This window comes from Budorcas taxicolor, chromosome 15 (genome assembly GCF_023091745.1).
Source record: "Budorcas taxicolor isolate Tak-1 chromosome 15, Takin1.1, whole genome shotgun sequence".
Taxonomy (NCBI): domain Eukaryota; kingdom Metazoa; phylum Chordata; class Mammalia; order Artiodactyla; family Bovidae; genus Budorcas; species Budorcas taxicolor.
The window spans coordinates 60,101,462-60,127,004 of NC_068924.1; the positions used below are offsets into that span (position 1 = coordinate 60,101,462).

At 35.2% G+C, this 25,543-nt stretch overlaps 1 protein-coding gene across 1 annotated transcript in view; it reads right to left on the reverse strand.

Annotated features, from left to right (window-relative positions):
- Positions 1–25,543, reverse strand: part of DCDC1 (doublecortin domain containing 1) — a 428,530-nt gene that overhangs the window by 325,918 nt on the left and 77,069 nt on the right. Inside the window, exon 7 of the mRNA XM_052652176.1 lies at positions 18,070–18,236. Coding sequence (XP_052508136.1) covers positions 18,070–18,236 — 167 coding nt within the window. The remainder of the gene's footprint in view (positions 1–18,069; positions 18,237–25,543) is intronic.

Here is a 25,543-nt window from a genome sequence, read left to right on the forward strand (position 1 = left end):
CCAGAGACTGAACCCACCATGTCTATTGTGTCTCCTTCATTGGCAGGCAGCTTCTCTAACTATTATGAGGCCTAAACAGGCTCTATTTGAAATAGGGGCTGGGAGATGATTCACTGTGTGAACACAAAGATGGGGTTCCCAATCATCGCAGCCTGAACCTTGGTATAGCTCAGGGGAGGAGGCTGAAGAAATTTGCAGATCTACTGATAGGACCAACGGATTTATAGAGACCCCTGAAACTACTGAGTGAAGGGGGAGCACAGAGTTTGATTTCTCAGAACTGAGCCAGCCACTTACTGCTTCTGTGACCAGATATTTACTATGCATAAGAACCTTGTAGGACAATTCTGCACTGGAATCAGTGAGCTAGGCAGAGTTGATGGAAGCATTCCTGGATAGTGAAGGGTGAACATTCAAGAAGACTCAAGATGGGTTAAACTTCGGAAGGAAGAAAAAAGGAACTCAGAAGAAAGGCAACAAATTCAAGAAACAACAGTGACCATTTAAACTGACAAAATATCAATATTATTGATATTTTTCTAAAAAATAACTTTTGATTCACTTGATTTTTTATTTTTGGTCCTATTTTTTGCTTCATTGATTTTTTTTCTTTATTAATACCCTTTTCTGCTTTTGTAGGGCATAACTGTCTTCCTTTTCTACAGTGAAAACTTAGATCGTTGTTTTTAGACATTTTAATACAAATATTGTAATGCTACAGATTTCCCTCCAAGAACTGCCTTAGCTGGATCTACCAAATTTCATGTAGGGGAAATGTTTAAATTTTAAAAGCCATATTAAAAATATAAACAGACCTGCAAACATAGAAATAGGTTATCAAAAGGGTAAGGGAGAGGGAAAAGTGTTAAATTAGAAGTATGGGATTAATAGGTATAAATTATATAAAACAGACAACAAGGATTTACTATATAACACAGTGCACTATATTCAATATCCTATAATAATTTATAATAAAAAATTATCTGAAAAATAATAAATATATATAACTGAATCACTTTGCTGTACAGCTGAAACTAACACAATATTGTAACTGAACTATACATCAATTAGAAAAAATTTAAGTAGAAGGCTGTGTTAAGGTATATTAAAAAGCAGAGACGTTACTTTGCTGACAAAGGTTCATATAGTCAAAGCTACAGTTTTTCCAGTAGTCATATATGGATGTGAGAATTGGACCATAAGGAAGACTGAGCACCAAGGAATTGATGCTCTTGAACTGTGGTGTTGGAGAAGGCTCTTGAGAGTCCCTTGGACAGCAAGGAGATCCAACCAGTCCATCCTAAAGGAAATCAGTCCTGAATATTCATTGGAAGGACTAATGCTGCAGCTGAAACTTCAATACTTCGGCCACCTGATGCGAAGAACTGACTCATTGGAAAAGACCCTGATGCTGGGAAAGATTGAAGGCGGGAGGAGAAGAGGATGAGATGGTTGGATGGCATCACCGACTCAGTGGACAAGAGTCTGGGCAAGCTGCAGGAGTTGGTGATGGACAGTGAAGCCTGGTGTGCTGCAATCTATGCTGTAGCAGAGCCGGACACGACTGAGTGACTGAACTGAACTGAACTGAAGGTATATAGGATGAAATGTAGCCCTGAAACTATATGTCAGGGACTGTGAATTCAATTGAGTTAGTCTAAGCCAGTTGTTAGTGCCTTACAAGTAGTATGATGAAATCTTATTCTAAAAAAATTATTTTATATACATATGTGGATGGGTATGTATGTAACACTGAATTGTATTACAGAATGACTCTTTTAAACTATGGTCTGCTATCTCCCAGCTTTAGCCCAAAGAGGGGTATATGTGTTAGATAAATTGAGGAGCAGGCTAGAACAAAAGGCGCCATCTGGATTTTCACTTGATATTCTGGGAGGGGTCTGTATTGAGACTGCCCTCTTCCCCAACCTTGGGTGGAAGTGGGTATGGAGTCACAGAGTAAATGAAGTGGAATAGTGTGTAAGAAGCAGAAAATAGGCTACAATCTAGCTTTTGTGAGCTGTTTTCAGTAGGGGTTTAGATAAGGCCTACAAACTCTCACATGGCCCCAGATCAACCAAAAGATAGCAAAACTGTCAGCCAAAAGGGCCACAAATCTCCACAGTGACTACACTGCAGAGGCTGCAGGGTGACCTACTTAGGGCATAGGCAAGATGGAGAATATGGTAGAAACTCAGAGAAAGCCAAGCCAAAGCTAAAGCTTCCAGGGAGTACTCCTGACCCAACAAAGAGCAGCCAATAGTTTAGGACTTATATCTGCTTCAAACCTCAGCCACAGACAAGACCAGTGATACCTCAGCAGTGGGCACCACATGGCTCAAGCAACCATTTTCCCTCCCTGGCACTATCAGGACTCCAAAACATTAATATTTTGCTCACAAACTCTCTAAAAGAATTTAGAAAACTATTACCCCTCACTTAGAAAACTGTGCACCAACATAACTGTGCACCAACATTTTATGTCAACATTAAAATTTTTTTTTTGTTAGTTTAAAAACAGTGATGAAAGATGCATATTCTGGCATGTTTTTAAGCATTGGCATTACCAATGAAAACTGTTCAATTTTTCTTTTAAATCTGTCCAACGAGACTAAATACCAGAAGAATTTTATGTCAACCATTTTCTACTGTTAAAACTATATGGGAAAGCTCTTCTTTGACAATCAAAAGGTTACATGCACACTTTTCTCATCAACTTTATATTTCTGTCCCATTTCTTCCTTAACAGAAACATATTTATGAAGTTTATGGCACCAATATTTCAAAATGGCCCTCTGTTTGATGGCCTGGAGGTTTTTGCACTCTGGGAAGAAGCACCACAACAGATTGAGGATAAGGGAAAGGTGTATTTGTCTAAAAATGATGGAAGATGCAAAAGGAGAAATGGCATGTACCTCCACTGCAGGCATGTTCTTAGGTCAGTTCAGTTCAGTCACTCAGTCGTGTCCAACTCTTTGCGACCCCATGAATTGCAGCACGCCAGGCCTCCATGTCCATCAACAACTTCCGGAGTTCACTCACACTCACGTCCATCAAGTCAGTGATGCCATCCAGCCATCTCATCCTCTGTTGTCCCCTTCTCCTCCTGCCCCCAATCTCTTCCAGCATCAAAGTCTTTTCCAACGAGTCAACTCTTCACATGAGGTGGCCAAAGTACTGGAGTTTCAGCTTTAGCATCATTCCTTCCAAAGAAATCCCAGGGCTGATCTCCTTCAGAATGGACTGGTTGGATCTCCTTCCAGTCCAAGGGACTCTCAAGAGTCTTCTCCAACACCACAGTTCAAAAGCATCAATTCTTCGGTGCTCAGCCTTCTTCACAGTCCAACTCTCACATCCATACATGACCACTGGAAAAACCATAGCCTTGACTAGACGGACCTTTGTTGACAAAGTAATGTCTCTGCTTTTGAATATGCTATCTAGGTTGGTCATAACTTTTCTTCCAAGGAGTAAGTGTCTTTTAATTTCATGGCTGCAGTCACCATCTGCAGTGATTTTGGAGCCCCCCAAAATAAAGTCTGACACTGTTTCCACTGTTTCCTCATCTATTTCCCATGAAGTGATGGAACCGGATGCCATGATCTTCGTTTTCTGAATGTTGAGCTTTTAGCCAACTTTTTCACTCTCCTCTTCCACTTTCATCAAGAGGCTTTTTAGCTCCTCTTCACTTTCTGCCATAAGGGTGGTGTCATCTGCATATCTGAGGTTATTGATATTTCTCCCAGCAATCTTGATTTCAGCTTGTGTTCCTTCCAGTCCAGAGTTTCTCATGATGTACTCTGCATGTAAGTTAAATAAGCTGGTGACAACATACAGCCTTGACGTACTCCTTTTCCTATCTGGAACCAGTCTGTTGTTCCATGTCCAGTTCTAACTGTTGCTTCCTGACCTGAATACAGATTTCTCAAGAGGCAGGTTAGGTGGTCTGGTATTCCCATCTCTTTCAGAATTGTCCACAGTTTATTGTGATCCACACAGTCAAAGGCTTTGGCATAGTCAATGAAGCAGAAGTAGATGTTTTTCTGGAACTCTCTTGTTTTTTCCATGATCCAGTGGATGTTGTCAATTTGATCTCTGGTTCCTCTGCCTTTTCTAAAACCAGCTTGAACAGCAGGGAGTTCACGGTTCACATATCACTGAAGCCTGGCTTGGAGAATTTTGAGCATTACTTTACTAGTGTGTGAGATGAGTGCAACTGTGCAGTAGTTTGAGCATTCTTTGGCATTGCCTTTCTTTGGGATTGAAATGAAAACTGACCTTTTCCAGTCCTGTGGCCACTGCTGAGTTTTCCAAATGTGCTGGCATATTGAGTGCAGCACTTTCATAGCATCATCTTTCAGGATTTGAAACAGCTCAACTGGAATTCCATCACCTCCACTAGCTTTGTTCATAGTGATGCTTTCCAAGGCCCACTTGACTTCACATTCCAGGATGTCTGGCTCTACGTGAGTGATCACACCATCGTGATTATCCAGGTTGTGAAGATCTTTTTTGTATAGTTCTTCTGTGTATTCTTGCCACCTCTTCTTAATATCTTCTGCTTCTGTTAGGTCCATACCATTTCTGTCCTTTATCGAGCCCATCTTTGCATGAAATGTCCCCTTGGTATCTCTAATTTTCTTGATGAGATCTCTAGTCTTTCCCATTCTGTTGTTTTCTTCTATTTCTTTGCATTGATCGCTGAAGAAGGCTTTCTTTTCTCTTCTTGCTATTCTTTGGAACTCTGCATTCAGATGCTTGTATTTTTCCTTTTCTCCTTTGCTTTTCGCCTCTCTTCTTTTCACAGCTATTTGTAAGGCCTCCCCAGACAGCCATTTTGCTTTTTTGCATTTCTTTTCCATGGGGATGATCTTGATCCCTGTCTCCTGTACAATGTCACAAACCTCATTCCATAGTTCATCAGGCACTCTGTCTATCTGATCTAGGCCCTTAAATCTATTTCTCACTTCCACTGTATAATCATAAGGGATTTGATTTAGGTCATCCCTGAATGGTCTAGTGGTTTTCCCTACTGTCTTCAATTTAAGTCTGAATTTGGTAATAAGGAGTTCATGATCTGAGCCACAGTCAGCTCCTGGTCTTGTTTTTGTTGACTGTATAGAGCTTCTCTATCTTTGGCTGCAAAGAATATAATCAATCTGATTTCGGTGTTGACCATCTGGTGATGTCCATGTGTAGAGTCTTCTCTTGTGTTGTTGGAAGAGGGTGTTTGCTATGACCAGTGCATTTTCTTGGCAAAACTCTATTAGTCTTTGCCCTGCTTCATTCCGCATTCCAAAGCCAAATTTGCCTGTTACTCCAGGTGTTTCTTGACTTCCTAGTTTTGCATTCCAGTCCCCTATAATGAAAAGGACATCTTTTGGGGGTGTTAGTTTTAAAAGGTCTTGTGTATCTTCATAGAACCATTCAACTTCAGCTTCTTCAGCATTACTGGTTGGGGCATAGACTTGGATAACTGTGATATTGAATGGTTTGCCTTGGAAATGAACAGAGATCATTCTGTCGTTTTTGAGATTGCATCCAAGTACTGCATTTCCAACTCTGTTGTTGACCATGATGGCTACTCCATTTCTTCTGAGGGATTCCTGCCCGTAGTAGTAGATGTAATGGTCATCTGAGTTAAATTCACCCATTCCAGTCCATTTTAGTTCGCTGATTCCTAGAATGTCAACGTTCACTCTTGCCATCTCTTGCTTGACCACTTCCAATTTGCCTTGATTGTTCTTAGGTAGGATCATTTTATTACAAAGTATATATGAAAGTTTAGAAGCTAGTCATTCATTCCTTAAACCACCCCTTATGGTCTATGCGTACCTGCAAAGGAACAACCCCAGTTGTTTCTTAACCTCTCTCCACCTCTATAAACCCAGAGGGCAGAAATATGAGCATTTGAGCCTCTTCATCCAAAAGGCTGGGCATTACCTAAAAGAATTTGTTAAATTATTTGGCCTCAATCAAATTTAGTTTTTTTCTTTCTCTGACCACCATGAGTAGTACCTTGTGTGAAAGGTCAAATCAGATTTAGACAAAAATTTTTAAAAACATTTTCCATACCTTGTCCAGTGTGAGTATAAACTTGCTTTCTTGAAACATGTATAAACTCTAGCATATGGTTTTCAAACTAAGTGACTTTTATTTTCCACCTACAGTTCTCAACCACTCCAGGATCTCAGATGCTTCAAGCCTGAGGTTGAGGAAGGCTTTTGACCTCAGTCTGACAATCAAAATGGGCTGCAAGTTTAACCTTTTTCCTTCCTTTCTTTTTTTTAATATAAATTTATTTATTTATTTTAATTGGAGGTTAATTACTTTACAATATTGCATTGGTTTTGCCATAACCAATCTTTTCAACATGAAAAGATATACATAAAAAAGGTATAGTGACATAATCAACCAAAGAAGACAGCTCAGCTGTTATAAAACTTTTGTCCCATCACCAGACCAAGCTACCTATACAGATGATGAATTAATATTTTTATGAATCTTGTATTATAAAAATAGAACAATTATATCTTATTAGGAAGAAGTTATTGATAGAGTTAATTTTAAGTGTAATTATGTAAAAATATATATTCAGTGGATTTAAAATCTTGTTTTGACATTTCTTACTTAATATACTGTGGGCTTCAAAAAAATATGGACTGCTCTCAACTTCGTATCTACACCACTGTGAAGAGGCCTTATCTATACCCACTGCCCTTATTTCTTCAACATCAATTTTTTTCTTTAATCCTGTTCTCTCCAAGGTTTCATCATCTTTCAAAGTCACCAATGACCTTTTTTGTATCAATTAAAACGTGTGAAAATAATATCTTACTTCCAACTTCATCCTATTGCCTGAAAGAGTCTCTTTTTAAACCCTTCCCATATTTCAGTTAATGAAGCATAACTTACCTCTAAAGCAAAAGTGGAGTTTTAGTCCCATTACAACTTTACCTCAACTGCCTTATCTATAACATTAATAATAAAAGTATCACTTACACCTGCATGCTAAGTCACTTCAGTAGTGTCTGACTCTTTGCAACCCCATGGACTATAGCCCACCAAGTTCTGTTCATAGGGTTCACCAGGCAAGAGTACTGGAGTGGGTTGCCATTCCTTTCTCCAGCGGATCTTCCCCAACCAGGGATCAAACCTGCATCTCCTATGTCTCCTGCGTTGGGAGGTGGGTTCTTTACCACTAGTACCACCTGGGAAGCCCATCACTTTTACGCAACATCTAAAAAGAAAAAATCAAACTCATAGAATGGAAATGTGGTTGCCAGGGATGGGGAAAATAGGGAGAGGGTGGTAAGAGGGTACAAACTTTCAGCAATAATATGAATAAGGTCCAAGGATCTAATGCAAAACATGGTGACAATAATTGAGAACACTGTGTTACATAACTGAAAGTTGCTAAGAGTAGCACTTAAATGTTCTCACACATACATATATGTATATGGTGGTGTACACGATAACTTAATGGTAAGAATTCTTTCAAAATGAATACATGTAGCAAATCAACACAATGTACACTTTAAATATCTTAAAATTTTGTCAGTCATACCTCAAGAAAGCACAAAAATTTCATAATAAAGATGATGATGATGATAGCTAATAACTACTGACCATTTACTATATCTCAGGTACTGTGTTAGGAGTTTTATATACAATAACTATTTAATTCTCACAACACAATAATATAGTATTAATTTATGTCACTCACTATTACCTATAAAATGGGAGGACTGAACTACATGACCTCCCAAGTTCATGTCAACTTTAATATGTTTTGAATATGAATTTAATATGAATTTTAAAAATTGATGAATATGAACTTAATATGAATTTTTAAAATTTTTAAAATTCCAATTTTTTACTCTTCTTTCATTTAAGTTCCCATATAACATTTAATAGAATCTGTACCATATATTTTGAGCACTTAATTATACACTTATTAACTATCTTTCCTAATGGTTTCATGTGGGTATGCTTTATCTCCAAAACAAGAAAAGAAGCTTCCTAAGAGCAAGGGAACATTTCATGCAAAGATGGGCACAATAAAGGACAGAAATGATATAGATCTAACAGAAGCAGAAAATATTAAGAAGAAGTGGCAAGAATACACAGAAGAACTATACAAAAAAGATCTTCATGACCCGATAATCATGATGGTGTGATCACTCACCTAGAGCCAGACATCCTGGAATGCGAAGTCAAGTGGGCCTTAGGAAGCATCACTACGAACAAAGCTAGTGGAGGTGATAGAATTTCAGTTGAGCTATTTCAAATCCTGAAAGATGATGCTGTGAAAGTGCTGCACTCAATATGCCAGCACATTTGGAAAACTCAGCAGTGGCCGCAGGACAGGAAAAGGTCAGTTTTCATTCCAATCCCAAAGAAAGGCAATGCCAAAGAATGCTCAAACTACTGCCCAATTGCACTCATCTCACAAGCTAGCAAAGTAATGCTCAAAATTCTCCAAGCCAGGCTTCAACAGTATGTGAACCGTGAACTTCCAGATGTTCAAGCTGGATTTACAAAAGGAAAATGAACCAGAGATCAAATTGCCAACATCCGCTGGATCATCAAAAAAAACAAGAGAGTTCCAGAAAAACATCTACTTCTGCTTTATTGACTATGCCAAAGCCTTTGACTGTGTGGATCACAATAAACTGTGGAAAATTGTTTTTAAAGATGGGCATATCAGACCACCTGATGTGCCTCCTAAAAAAATCTGTATGCAGGTCAAGAAGCAACAGTTAGAACTGGACATGGAACAACCGACTGGTTCTAAACTGGGAAAGGAGTACATCAAGGCTGTATATTGTCACCCTGTTTATTTAACTTATATGCAGAGTACATCATGAGAAATGCTGGACTGGATGAAGCACAAGCTGGAATCAAGACGGCCAGGAGAAATATCAATAACCTCAGATATGCAGATGACACCACCCTTATGGCAGAAAGCAAAGAACTAAAGAGCCTCTTGATGAAAGTGAAAGAGGAGAGTGAAAAAGTTGGCTTAAAACTCTACATTCAGTAAACTAACATCATGGCATCTGTTCCATCACTTCATGGCAAACAGATGGGAAACAATGGAAACAGTGAGAGATTTTATTTTGAGGGGCTCCAAAATCACTGCAGATGGTGACTGCAGCCATGAAATTAAAAGATGCTTGCTATTTGGAAGAAAAGCTATGACCAACCTAGACAGCATATTAGAAAGCAGGAACATTACTTTGCCAATAAAGGACCATCTAGTCAAAGCTATGGCTTTGTGTGAGAATTGGACTATAAGAAAGCTAAGTGCTGAAGAATTTATTCTTTTGAAGTGTGACGTTGGAGAAGACTCTTGAGAATCCCTTGGACTGCAAGGAAATCCAACCAGTCCATCCTAAAGGAAATCAGTCCTGAATATTCACTGGAAGGACTGATGTTGAAGCTGAAACTCCAATACTTTGGCCACCTGATGCAAAGAACTGACTCATTTAAAAGACCCTGATGCTGGGAAAGATTGAAGGCAGGAGGAAAAGGGGACGACAGAGGATGAGGTGGTTGGACGGCATCACTGACTCAATGGACGTGAGTTTCAGTAAGCTCCAGGAGTTGGTGATGGACAGGGAAGCCTGGCATGCTGTAGTCCATGTGGTCACAAAGAGTCAGACACGACTGAGCAACTGAACTGAACTGAACTGTAGGGCAAGATCTGGGATAGTTTTCCTATATCTTCAACACTGACTAACAGACTGAGCACATAAGAAGTATTCAATACTTCATCATTTGAGTTTGCCTTCTTTGGCTCTCTATTTTTGAGGGGCAGGAGTGCATAGGGGAAGAAAGGTAATCTTTTCTCACCAAACAGGATTAATTCAGTGGCTGCCGGAATCATAAGGATCCTAAGAGACACTGAAAGCCCTAAAGGTGTCCATCTGGTGGTTAGATGGTGAATAGACTGTGATCTAGCGGGGAGAGAGAGAGAGAGAGTTTCACGATTTTGTTTTGTGAAAACTTGATTACCTTGTCTACCCAATACTGAATTAAAACCAGATCATGTTAAAAGATCCTTTGTTATTTTGTTAGTCATGAGACATGGAAACCAATGTCAGAAGTATAATTAGGATCTCTAGGGTGAATTTCTTCCTCCAAGCACAGAACTGTCCAATAGAATTTTCAGTGAAGATGTGGTTATGGTAACCACATGAGGACAGCTGGCAGTACAGCTCTGGAAGATATAACTCACCTGTGGCTTGCGGAAGCCAGAACACTAGGACCCTTCGAGCGCCTTTTATTGATACTATCACTCTGTTCTCTGATACTTTCAACATGTATTTCCTAGTGATACATATTAAGTGTTGATGAATGGAGTCTTGCTCTATTCTTTTTCCATTCCTGATTGGCTTTCTTAGGAGCTTGAAATCCTTTTCAAATGTAACAGGATACTAATTTCTTTTAAGGAAATTATGTGAAATTAATTTTATGACAGAGTTAATGAGAAGAGTTGACTGAAGAGAACAATAAATTCATGTTATATTCATTTTCAGCTGCTGTTACATGTATAAAATATAAACAAATAATGAATTATGTTATTTGATAATCAGTAATATGTTGTTAGGAATGAGGTTTATTCAAGTTTCGCTATTAACATCAGGTGAGAGAAAACCATTACATGTCTCTTAACAAAATAAAGCAAAGCAACTATTTCCAACATGCTTACACTTAAGAGTCTCCCTTTTATCAATCAGTAGTCAGACTTAATAATCAAAGACTTAAACTATCAATCACTCACAACATAGATGGGTTTTAATAGAAAATAGGAAATACTACTCAATCCTCAAGATATTTGGTTTTCCTCTCCCCTAAGAATATGCCTTAGTTCTTCAAGGAAAAAGAATTCATATTCTTGTCCATTCACACAAACCTCTCAGTGAGCATTATTGTTCAGGAGGAGGGGGCGGCAGGCAGGCAGCCCAGGATGCTAACGGAACAGATAGGATGTCAGGTGAAGATAGAATGCTGTGCCCTCTCTAACCAGCTGAAGACTCGGCATGATTGTTTTCTTACAAATAATACCTGTGGGTGTTGAAACTGTTCAGGGAATCTATCAAACACACTCTTTCACTTTGCTGCTGTAACTCTGTAAAATTTATTCTCATTTCAGAAGAGTCATAGGCAGTAATACCTGTAGGTGGTTGAGTAATTTAAAGAAAATTTGTCAGGTTTCCTCTCACTTAATTTACCAGAACAATTCTATACTTATTTGGAGGTTTTAAGATGCAACATTTTCTATTCAGTATGAGTAAAATCTCAAAATAGAGTTCATCATAAGGAGTTGGTTTTAACTTAAATATAAGTAGAGAAAATAAAATATTAGGATGTTTGAGGATAAAATTTTCATCACAAAAGGGAAATAAAGTAATGTTATAATCACTTTTTTTTTTACAATTCTAGAAGTCAATCATACATAGATATATGAGAACAGAAAATACCTAAATAGTATATCAGAAAAATGCATTACTAATATATTAATGTCAAATTACTTTCCTTATGGAAATCTGATGGTCGAGGTCAATAAGCTTATACAAGTTATCTATTCAAATTAAAAATAGATAAATGGGAGGATAAAAATAATTTTTCAAGATTAACTTTCCTTATTAAGTCATCAACACTGTATTGAAAATGAAAGTGAAAGTCGCTCAGTCGTGTCCGACTCTTTGCGACCCAGGCCAGAATACTGGAGTGGGTAGCCGTTCCCTTGCTCCAGAGGATCTTCCCAAGCCAGTAATTGAACCGGGGTCCCCTACATTGCAGGCAGATTCTTTACCAATTGAGCTATCGGGGAAGCCCTTTACTACTATATTAAGTTTATACTAAGCATCATAAACACTGAAATGCAGACTCAAAAAATGTTTCTGTTATGAAGCAAGCATTCTCAGTCACCAGTTTAGAGGGAAAAAAATCTCAGTAATGCTTAGGTTCAAAATGTATTTTTCAAATTAGCTCATTCAAAAAATATTATAAAATTAAATAATTTTTTAATTAATAAGAAAAATAAAGTGATAACTAATACTTTTTAAAGTGCTTATTTAAAGGTGAAGACATATTTTAAACAATCCCCAAATGGAACTTACGGTTAATTAAAATGTTCAAAAGCACGTAAGCAGGAGAGTTTATTTTCTTATATAGTTTTTTAATATAGTTATTTTAAATTCCAATTTTAACTAAGTTGGCTCTCAATTGTTTAAGGAGTGTTTACTATTAATAAAGATAATATTTTTAATTGAAAGGTATTCAACTGAGATGTCAATAAAGTTGCTTTCACATAATTGAATTATCTTATAAAAAAGAAAAATCTTTAACTCTAATTTTTTCCAAAGAAAATTATTTAATAAAGAGTTTTCACAGAAAAAAAAAAAAGTGCAATTTTGAGCCAAAGATATATATTTGACATTTGGTAGTATAATTCTAAGACAATTAGAGAAAAATATAGATTTGAAAAAATTTTTCCTGAACAGTTTTAGGGAGAATCAAATGAAATGTTTCATGAAAATAAATGTGTCATGGACAAAGGATGGAAAAAAAGTATTCAATATCATTTCTTGTTTTATCCTATTGTCAGTTTTCCACCCTCTCTGCAATAATTACCTATGCACAAACTCTAGATGGCAATATTGCACCTACTGTACTTTCAAGAAAATTGTCACAGTCGGTCCCCACATACTCTCTTTATCAACATTTTATGTGCCATGGATCTATAGCCTCTTATTATAAGTGTAATGAAGCAGAAGTTATTGAAGCATTTTATTGATTGCTCAGATCACAAGTTTACTGCCATACTGAATTGGCACCTTACTTGCTGAAGCAAACTGCTGACACCTTTTTTAAAAAGTGACAACTACATCTATTTCATGACCAGAAATCCATTTTCATCTCTATCAAGACAAGAATGCAATTTTCACTTCATTTAACTGATGTTAGGCCTGCTCAAAGCATGACACTTAGAAAAAGACACAAGTTTAAGGTTCTTAAAATACTTCAAGTAACTAGAATGCAGCTTGGTTTCAGGGGGGGAAAAAATCAACAATCACTCACATCTACAAACAAGCTAGTAGTCTAAAAAATTACATATCAGAACCATCAGTAGTAGTTTTCATTTTGAAACATTTATAATGTTATTTTAATGTTTTTAATAGTAAATTTGTTCATATATTATAGACTTTGTTCCACGGTTTCAAAGGACATTAAGAAGTTCAAAACTGAAATATCTGGGGTATTGCTCCAGGCAATGTAAATCAAGAAAAGAGCTCAATTTTTAATATATAGGTAAATGGAGATCTAATGTACTATGGCTAACAATACTGTACTGTATATTGAAAAGTTGCTAAGAGAATAGATATTGAATGTTCTCACCACACACACACAAAAATATGTTAATTATGTGAAGTGGGAGAGGTGTTAACTAATCCAACTGTGGTGATCATTTCACTATATATATAAGTGTATAAAATCATTACATTGTATACCTGAAACTTACACAATGTTAGATGTCAATTATCTCTCAAAGAAACTAGGAAAAAAAGTAGCTGGTATACTAAGAAAAAAGTATATATAGAAAATGAAATAGGAATAGTTTTTCCTTCAATAATGTTAGGACCAATAAATTGACTTTAATTAACCTACAACACAGATCTGAAAAGACAAACTCTCGACACTTCTTTTACGGGAAATTAAAAGATTCCTTAAAGACACTTTTTGCAATAAACAAAATCAGCACTAATGCAATTCAATCATGTTTTGAACTGAATCTTTTCTGAATAGAATTGCAGTCATTATTATTGCTTTTATATCTAAGTATTAAACTTACTGAAATGCGTGGGTAAAGTGAACCAACATTAACTTGGGAATTTTTTTTTAACAAATGTAAGTGCTCTGGTAGAAGTTCAAAACCAACATATGCTGATACTACTAGATGACCATTTCCTCATCTAATTATATGTCCACAAAATAAAGTTACAGTACTGCTCCAGTTTAAAAAATAAAACCTAATTTTTGAAGTAGAAATTTAGTGTCTGAGATTTTTAAACCTAACACATCAAATATGGAACATTAGAATATAACAGCATTCAAAAAAGTACTTAGCTTAAATTAATAAACAAAAAGGACCATATACATACACACAAAAAAATCACTCAGGCAGAAAATTACAGTTTTCAACAAACTTCATTAAGCAATGATCTATTAAAAATAGCCCAACTACATATTTTCAAATTAAAATTACAGAAATCAAACGTTTCCTTGGAATTTCAGATATAAATAATAAAAACTGCCATTTTTTCAACATATTGCCAAAGTTATACATATCTCAAATTTTAAGAAACACTTGAGGATTTTTTTTCTGTTTATCTGTTTTTATGAAGCTATCAAACAAGCTAAAACTCACTTTCAAAGTTGATCATTTCTTTCCAAAGTGCTGAAAATAAGTAATACTAAACATTCCTTCAAATTTCATGTCTTAACTACCACAGGGACTATGATTTTCTTCACAATTAAGATGTTGGTTGTTAAGGTATTACAGTTAGGTACTCATTTCCTTTGTCTCTCTCAATTTCAGAAATGACTATGCAACTTATAACACCTGTTAAACTACACTGTGAGCCACTTTAAATTATTAAAACTGATTATGAGCTCCTTTAAAAACCGTGTTTTAAAAGAAGAGTGCTATGCATCCATGATGTAAAAGTCTCCAGGAATTTTATTGCTTGGGGGAAAAAAAATCAAAGGAGTATCAAAAGTGTGAAGACATTTCCAGAAATATATATTTCTCAAAAATCACATTCATACTTAAGATCAACCAATCCAAATCATTATTTATATAGCCTCCTGGCTCAGTTCCATGGACTTTTATAGACCTTGACTGCTGCTGAACAGACTGACATATATTTTGTTTACTGACAGCGACTAAAAGCTCTATGGAGGATCATAAATAAAGAAGATCATGTTTAAAAATCACTAATATCATTTTAAAAGGTAGTGCAGGCTTGTGTTTTGGCCTCTGTTTAGCTGTGTTAGGCCTATGAGTGACAGCTTCCCTGCTTGAAGCACACAGAAAGCACAGCCTTCCTCATTCACTGACAGGACTGTGGCCTTTTCACACGTTCCTTCCACAGCAGTGTTTGTCCCCAAACACTGGAACTCCACACAATGGCATTCCTACTTCAACACCCCCACCAACAGCACCACTACATAACAAGAATGCTAATGAGATGGAACGGCCCTGTCGCTGAAAGTGTTAACTGCATTTCATAGGAAAGCGTTTAGGCTACTTCAAAGATTACCAGTTAAATAGATTCTGCTTAGCTCTGAGCAATTTCTAAAGTGTTTCCACTTTTAAGGAAATAAATGTGATAAATGTAAGACTAAGTGACTTTATGCTGTCCTAACTATAATATCTCAGTTTATGTACTCGAATCAGTATATTTTTAAGACCATACTAATGTAGTGGGCTTAATTCAGTTGCATGCTTGTAATACCCAAGTTAAAGTTAAAAACTGAAATGTGAATAAGTTCGTAAACATAAAACCAGTAGCTCTGACTTTTCTTTTAAAGCTATCTCTATTATCAAAGAAATTTCCTTGGGGAATTCCAAAACATCTATTTAACATCTACAATCCTTTGACGGAATCCTGGCAAAACAATGCCGTTGTTTTTATATATGATCTCAGAAGAGGAATAAATGGAAATGATATCAAGAGGTCATATAATTCTATAATTTATAAGCTTTGTAGGTTTGTTAAGGAAACAGGAATTAAGCATCCATCTCCATTTTACCAAACACAGTCTTATATAAAACTAAATAAAAAGGTCTATCCCTAATGTCAAATGAAGTAAATGCAGTTCAGATAAAGTTCATTAATGCTAAGAGGGATATTTGCTAAGAAATCTTAAAAATAAAGCTATTGCCAGGCTTAAAACATAACCACTGATGACATGATAACAATACCACTATAGTGACTTTTATGAGCACTGCAGATAATTTTAAATTAAGTCATAAATTGTATATTATAAAACAAAACTTAACCAAGTATCATATCAAAACTTGAGTGAAAGTATTAAAATTTGAGTGAAAAACTTTAAGTTTTTACAACTGAGCAAAGTAAAAAGGTTCAGTTGGAAATGGCAAAGAGCCTAGATTTTTAAAATATCCCTAAATTTGGCATAATGTTGAAAGTCATAATGTTGATGACATAAACAATTTCAAGTGATCAGACATTTAGAGGCACTAAAAATGTTAATTTTTCACATTTACATTTAATATTTATTTTCATAAAATGTATTTTTCATCAATCTTGAATCATAAAGAAATTTTCAAAATCAAACAGTAATTCTTAAAGCATTATTTTCTCACAATACAAGGACCTCTTCAATCCAGTACAACTGTTCATATCTATTTAAATTTTAAATGTTTAGAACAATGGAAGAAAAAATAAATATGCCACAACTACTTTCTGAGCTTTTTCTTATCCCTAACATCCTCACTTTTAATAAAACTTAGAAAATGTTTGAGTTTCTTATGATTTGATTTAAATGGTGCTTTTATGGCACTGGAGAATTGTCTCAGGCTTTCTTAACTTTAAATAATTTTAAACTGTCAAATTAGTAGGCTCAAACTGTTTAATAACAAATACAAGATTGTAATTAAATTGGTGATTATTGTATATTATTGTATCTTAAAAATGAAATAATATTTCTGTTAAAATAATTTAGTCTGAAAAAATATATTTTATATCAGTTTTTATATATGATATTAGCTTAATAAAGAATGTTAAAAATAAGTTTGTATTTTTATTTTTCATATTTTTATTGTAAACAGCTTTATCTATGATAATTATTAATACCCTTTCTGGATACACTGACATTAATTAACTAGGAAACCAATCATGTTTTGAGAATGCAACTTTCTCACGGGAAGATATCTCTTGCTAGTTCTGGATACCTTAGTTCAAGAATTTCTTCCAGTCAATACAAGCTGTTCTTTTCCTAACCAGACAGCAGGAGGTGCTGTGTGAACACTAAGACTACCATTCCCACCTCCCCTCCCCCTGCATACAGAGAATAATAGCATGATGCCTTCAAAATATTCATTTTTCAGCAGCCTGTGGTTTGAGATAACGCACCCAGTTCTAAACTGGAAACTCCCAGTTAGAAATGTAAACCCTAGCCCTTATTTAGTGTGGTAAAATGCATGCCTAATTTTTTAAGACCAAGTGCAAAGAAGATTCAAAAATTGTGTCAAATTGAGTTTTATTTTATAAACAGCAAAAATCATTCAGCTCTATAATAGGAATTCTACTTTAAGATAAATCAAAGTCTTTCTAAGTAGTTGCAAAAATTTCAAAGTTTTCATACACATACCCCTTCTCCCATCACACACACACACATCCACACGCACACTCTCTCTCACTCTCTCAATCTATATCTCTCTTTCTCTTTCTGTTTCACAATTATGAAATAGATATTTAGAAATCAAAGGACAAACTCTAGTTTAAACTACTTCAAAGACATTATTTCTATACTTGCAGGCCTGGAAATATACAAGTGAAACAAGTATAAATGAAGTAAGTTACTCAACGAAGTTAATTCACAATTTCATCTCCCAGAATATGACTGGTTATGTTTTAGCCCATCTTCTACAACATTAAGTATGATTTCATACTGGAAAAAACAGAAGGGGGAGGTCATTTAAAACTTCAAACGCTATAAGAGCTATTCATTTTCTTATTTAAAGTAACTGTCTATAGAATTTCCGCATAAGGAGTTGCTTTAGTTTTTCACAGTATGCAGCAAGGAAAGATGACACATATGACATCCCACACCAAAAGAGTGATACAGTTAGCCCCATTATTGTTGTCTTTGAGATTACAGAAGAAGCATTTTGGCTCCCTAACGGGCACTAAGCTCACGAAATACATGTCACAGTTCTTTTATGACATGATGCCAATCATTGCCTCTATACAACCAAGTACATTTTAAAACATACAATAAAGCAGTTTTTAAAGAGGGATGACTCACCTGTTTAGAATATTTTTTTGCAGACTTTAATCGTTGGTACAAGGCCAAAAGAACTCCTTGGATGTACATCTTAGCTCCTGAGGGGCTGAAACCTTCTCCCTTAGAGACCCAAACTGGTCCCCGTAAAGGTGTGATGGAATTTTGCAGGCATTTTTCAAGCAGAGGAACTATACGAGAAAATAAGGGAAAATAAATTCTTTTGACCCAAACGAAATACACTGCCTGGAACACAGCCCCAGTGCCAGAGCTAACTCTTAACATCTATTATTTATATCTGACCTGGGTTAAGTCTTAGAGAGGCAATTCCTGCATTACTAGTGGCCACCATGAAGGATGTATTTATATTGAGACACCCCCCCATGCAAGACTCATAAGCTTTGTGAGCACACCTGAATAGTTCTGAAGTGTGCCTAACTAGCTGCACAGAGTGTCATGGTGTGCACTGATTGCCTTATCTTCTCATTTATCACAGATGAGTTGGAACCAACCTTGCTGAAATCTACTTGCATTGTCCTGATAAAATTGTACGATCCATGTTGTTTCGGTATATAGCTTCCCATAGAGGAGTCTATATAACTAAAACATCACATCTGGGAATTATTCATAAAATATAATCCACACCTTGATAAACCATCCTATTCAAGTCTTTTCACTGCCATCGCTTAAATAACCCATACAACAGAGTGGTGAGGCTGTTTAAAAATAAGGGGGAGAATCTTAAGCAAGCATTTTATCATACATACCTTTTGTTTTTAAGCTTCTGGGACATAAGCTGGTCAAAGATTTAGGGATGCTATTCCAGTACATGGTTTGTAAACAGATAGAAGATATTTACTTGTGGGCCTGTATTGCAACATCCATATGGACTTGACAGACATGTTTATCTACTTTTTCACCCAATTAGCTTATAAAATCTTTCTAGTGTAAAATAGGCAAATAACATAGCAGCTAGCTAACATTTTTCAAGATTTAATTTCCCACTGAAATGCCAAAAATAAAGAAACTTTAAAAATCTTAGGCACACTTGAGAATCCAGAAAGATGAAAGGATATCATTTTTTTAACTTTGCCTTTAAGTGTATGCATGTGACATTACATAAACATACTAAATAACTATATGGCTTGGCGACCTTATTCTAATACATACTTCTACTGGAAAAGAAATTGGATTGATCACCAGGAAAGAAAATAGGTCCGTGCCATTGGTTATGTTATACGTTGCATATTTTATGCAGAGAGGCCTAGCATAGCAATCTGGAAATTGAATTACAATTAGGTTCAGCTGAGCTGCAGAGTGGCTGAGTTATGCAAATGGCCTTTGCTACTGGTATTCTGCTGAGTTTTGCTCTTAGTAAAAAAGTTATGCCTTTTATGGCACTAAGTTCTGCAGCTCTCTACCAAAGTGCAATTAAAATTCTTTCTAACATATTCATCACTAAAGGAAATGTTGTAAATAGAGTTTAAGATTTTCTAAGATTACTATAAATAAAGTTAAAAAGAAATCATGACCCAATGATTATTTAGAATCTTTAGATGTGTGCATGAAATTCATTCCCCAGCCTGAGAAACTAATTCCTGAAATTCACATATCAAAACTATTATCCTCCTGAAGCAATTGCTCTTCTCTTTAAGTTTGATCACTACAGTTATCTCAAACTTTAAAAGAAATATATTAGGTCATATGTATTACTAAAGAAATAAAAAGAGAAGTGAACTTATTTTTAGAATTTTAACTCTTCAACTTGGCTTATAATTTTTCCTAAAGAAACCCAGTTTAAGAATCATCAAAGCTTTCAGTTAGCTACAAATTCATATATTACTATGTGTTGAATTTTAATTTGTAAACTTTTAATTGATGCACCCATTGAACCTAGTACAGTTTTTGTACATGGAAAGGCATTACATAAATAGCTGTTAAATTGAAAAACAATTTTAAGTAATCCAATAAGCAAATAATAAACTTGAATGATTTACATCCAAGATTTAATCTTGAATTTAAATCTAAGAACACTTTATCACATTCTCTAGTCTTTATAGCTTTATTCATCCATGCTTTTCACAAAGTAACTTTCAAATTCTTTATGTCAGCCCAAAGGATTCCAAAGAAGAATTTAATATATTTTCTAACACAAAATTCTAGACATTTTTTTTCAGGGTTTTACCTTCCATAAGAATTTAAGAAAAAAAAATACAGCTTATGAAAAAATACAAATTATATCAAAATGTAAGCAGTGTCAGAGTTGATATAGGATGGAAAAGAGCTCCCATGCTCCACATGATTTATGTAATTAGGAATACTATGGAAACCAGAAATAGCAAAGCAAAGAAAGCAGTATTCACAAGCAGGTTTTATAAGGGACTTCAGAATCTGCTCTGAACTTGTTGAATAATCTGTTCAGTATTCCAGAATCTCCCTGCTGGAAGCAGGGCCCTCATTATAACCACAAGAGTGCTAATAAAGGTTAGCCTCTGAACTGGGGATTAGAAGGCTCTTTTCTTTTTGGAAGCTGCAAACTAGTAACTTTGATGGTCTTCTTGAAAAGGAAGACAAAGCACACCCCAAGAACAAACAATGTTTCCACTAACTAGGAAGGTACAGAAAACATAAGAAAATGATATGCCTAAGCACTTAGAAAGGAAGTATAAATAAGCCTAATATATTGGAAAAATAAAACTTATTAATCAGTTAATAGAAGACTAGGCCTAAGATGATAGTTTTGAAATATAATAGAATAATTAATTTTTTAAAAAAGAGAAAGTTGACTTTTCGACCCCAACCATAGATTTTAATATGAGAATTATTTATTAAGTATTTTAGTGGATATTCGTAATAGTCTATACCAAAAACTCATATCTGTTCTTAACCAATGGTTTTAACTCTTTTTAATGTTCAGTTCTTCTTTCTCTGTTTCTGAAGCAAAACTTCATTCTATTAAAGAGGACTATTGCATATAGATGTGCAGGAAATAAGGGCACTGATTTAGAAAGGACAATAGACACTTTTCAACACTGGAAAGAGCATAATCCTACATGTTGCTATGAGCTAGCAAAGCCCATTATAGACACTCAATGAAAACATATGTCTTTCCCAGGAATGAACTCTGGGATATTATTTTGTATGTAAACCATGAGTTTCTCTTTCAAATTCTACTCAGAAATATGACCTCATTCAAGAAGGTAGCTGGCTCATATTATCCTGTATTTCTTTAATATATATTTGTGTGCATAGCAAGAAATGAATAACATAGCATTTCTTCTTACATTTGAGGCCTTTATTACAAGTGTTCAACCTCTTTGCTCCTTTACAGAATCTTGCTTTCCTGTAATTTCAATAATTCTATTAAACAAGTCCTCAACATTTTTATTAGATACATGATTTGGAAATTAATCATTCCTTAAATCTATCAATAAGTATAATCAGTCAAACGTGATCATTCAGTTGGGATCATTTCCATCACTGTAAAGGTGAATTTATATGGATGATATTTATCCATTTGTTATCCATTTTATTTATCCATTTATTCTCAAGTCATGACTATAAGCAAATTGAAATTAATCCAATTTCAATAGGTGTGGAGTTGAAGATGTTGGGTAAATAGATCATGTGGTCAAAAGGAGTAACTTCACTGCTCAGAGCAAGTACTAAGTATTATGAGTAAATGGGTCATATGATTAAAAGTAGTAGCTATATTAATTTCATAGCTATCAACATGCTATTCTATTTCCCTTGCATTTCTTTCCCCCATTTTTCCCACCTGTTAATATATCCTTGTCTTCCAAGGCTCATAGGAATTGTCATTTCCTCTGGCAAAATTTCCCAAGTTGTTAAATTGTTCTATCCTCTACCTTTCCCAGATCATTGTTTATATTTTATTTTTCCTTTATTGATTTGCATTGGTCCTCCTATTCTCCACTCACTACTTTCATTCTCCAGTAAATCACAAAAACTTTGGAGTTTGAAGGCATGGTGTTTTTCAATCTGATAAAAGCAGCACCCAATAACTATCTACTGGATAAATAAATAGCACATTTGGATATACTGTGGGCAGTCTTTTAGGTAACTTTTAAGACCATGAGTACAACTATACATAATCATTGAGAATCTGTAATTTTCTGTGACCAAATGAAAATTTGATAAATACAAATATACCAGAATTTTAAAGCATAATTAAAGTATGTACAATAGTTTTATTTTAAACTCTCTTATAAAATGATCTTGAACACTAAAGAAGAAAATAAACATAGAAGAAAAACAATACAATTTTGGCAATAAAGCATTAACTAGCCAGGAGAAAGGGCTTCCCAGGTGGCACAATGGTAAAGAATCCACCTACTTATGTAAGAGATGCAAGAGACACGGGTTCGATCCTTGGGTCAGGAAGATCCCTTGAAGTAGGAAATGGCAACCCACTTCAGTATTCTTGCTTGGAAAATTCCATGGACAGAGGAGACTGGCAGGCTACAGTTCATGAGGTCACAGATTCAGACATGACTGAGTACACATCACACACACACACAGCCAGGAGAAGACCAGAGCTGGATATTTTAAAAGTCCTGGAAAATCCTTAATCATGCTACTATGGGAAAAGGCACACAATAAAACTGAAATAACAGAGCAATAAAATATTAGATTAAGGTCAAAATAGCTATTTTAAATAATAAGGGTAATTCCTTCTAAGAACTCCAAACACAATGAGTTCATAAGCTATTCATGAGAAACGAAACTGTTCAACCTTCAAGAGGACCTATATATCACAGATAAGCTTGAGCTTATTTGGATTCATGATGGACACAGTACAAGAATTTTTGACAAGGAGCCAAAAATTCCTCTAAAGATAAACCTTACTACGAAGACACAGACTGGAATGTCCTGTCAATTTCTATACCTAGGGAATATATGTCTCTCTCCAAAAGCAACACCTGACATTTAAAGAGACACTTGGCACATTCCATTTGAATCTACTGTAAAAAGCTAAAAAGAGGATTTTTTTCAATCAATATATTTTCAAAAAGCATTGGAAATAAGTGCTTTAGTAGCTTGCTTCCAATTAAAAATTAAAATTCATGCCAATTAAATACCCAGAATCATAAGTTTCATATTTCAGTCAGAGTACCTGAGACTGTGAAAAAAAAAAGACAGTGCCCAAAGCATACTTACCCATAGAAAAACTATTATATGCTACTTGGCAGGAAATTTCAGATCTCAGTTCTCAAAAATACTCACTATTGTTAGCAGGACATCATTTGGAAATTTCCCATTAATTCAATTGAAAATGTTTGTTAAGAAAGTTGATCTAAAAACTCTTTTTTGTATGATGCAAGGTGAGTTCTTAAAAGATACTCAGAACTGACAGCTTTCCATCCTGGAAGCAGGTCTGGAGGGAATCTGAGCTAGTGCCAAGGTATGTATGTGTTTTACTGCTCGTTATCCAGCTTTATGTAATAGCTGGAAAGCTCCTGGTCCAAGAACAACCAGAAGATGCCACTCAAAAGCATGGTCTGCTGGGAAGATTGAATGATGGAGGGCATACTTTGAATGATTTACATCAGTATATTTTTATTCAAACAAAACCAAACCAACAGCTGCTGTGTACTTTTGTTTACATGCTATATGTCAAATTTTATTGTCCCCAAGGTACTCATGAGAAAAGATTTAGCAGTTGTTTTCTTAAATACCAATGCCTACCCAAATTTGGATTTTTCCTCCACTGAACAAAATGACAAGCACACGATTGCTATACTTAGAGCAATCTTTCACAGCTGCTTTAGTTTTTCAGTGATCCTATTAAACTGACGGCATATTGCCTGTGGGGTCTACAGTGTTACAATACTGCTTGCTGTAAGAGACATTGATTTGTATGATAGGATCAAACAGAACAAGGATGTATTTGGGGGGGAGCAGAGAATTTCATAGGTCATATTGGTTTTACCCGGGTAAAATTTAATTCAGACATTGTGACCTTTATGGAACACCTGGTTATTTTAATTGTTGGTATGTGGGTGAATGGTGACATTGGGGCTTGGAAGTATGAAATCTTAGGAAGTCTCCTCTGTTTTGAAAATGCAGCCTGAGTCATGTCTTTTCTCAAACTGAACGAAGTAGCTGTGCATTAAATATGCTGGCACATCTTCTGCTTGAGCAAGTGGACCGAAATGGTGTGAATTGTTAATGCCTTGCTGCTTTGGTTCACGGCTTGTGATTGATCATTTGTAACTATATCTACTCCTTGTTCCATGAAATCAAGTATGGAGTAATGGGTTCATCAGATTTTGGGGTTAAATTGAGAGTGAAGAGGTACTGTGTGTGGAAATAAGAGTTGCCATGTTCAGGGCTGGCCTTGTAACAGCATGGAATCTAAAGGCGATATTCAAAACCACTTCACTCATCATACGCTTACTGATTCTGAATAGGGCCCATTTGCAGGGGACATTTGGTAGTTTTCCAATACGCTTTATGCCTCTTTCTACTTCCACCACCATGCACATCTTTTTTTCATACATCCCCAGTAGCACATTGGTAGAACAGGTCAGCATACACAATTCATTCATTTAAATAACTTGATTTATACAAGTAGAAGTAAGCTGGGACTCTATTGTTTGAGTCTTGTTTTTCCCCTCAACAGAAATAATAGTGTATGTGTCTTTGAAAATACAAGTATTTTGTGGATTCAATTTCTTGAGCACCTAAAATATTTGGTATTTACTAATAATCTAAAATAACTTAATTGAACTGATATGCATACAATTAAAATTACTTAAAGAAATGTTAAGAATTAATCATATCTAACATATCTAATCTATTTTCATGTGGTTATGGTCTATACCAATACATAATAATTGAATATATATGACCTGCTTTTGTAAACTTTAAAGCTCTGCACAAAAATTTAAAGTACTGTCTTAGGATTAGTTTGTGGAAGCACAATGCTTGGAACTTAATAAATAAAATCAACAAGAATGAGAAGTGAAGACCTTTAGAAATGTCATTATATAATTGCTTGCTGTAATAACTGATAACTTTTAGACATTATTATTTGTAATTTCTATTACTATTCAGAAAAGCTTAATCCAAATGGTGTTAACTGAGGCACCAATTAACTGCTGACCCAGTAAGAACAGATGTAATAAAAACACAACAAAATTTAGGAACAAAATCAAATACATGTAAGTAACATTCAAAAGCAAGCTAATTATAAAATGTCTCAAACTTGTACTGTTACATTATAAAGTAACAACTAACATAAATTTTTTTTAAATGTGGCTGGACCTTTTCTCTTTTTTTTTTCAGTCTCAAAAGAAGGAATAATAATACTAATACCTGACACATACATACCCTAATTCAGAGAGATCTAGGAGTCAGAAAATGTGGATAAAATGGTTTTAGTCTCCTTGGCTCAAATGCAAGGCCAATACATTATTTACATTTAAGTCTTTCACTTAGGATGTAAAATATACATGTGTCATAAAAATTTACA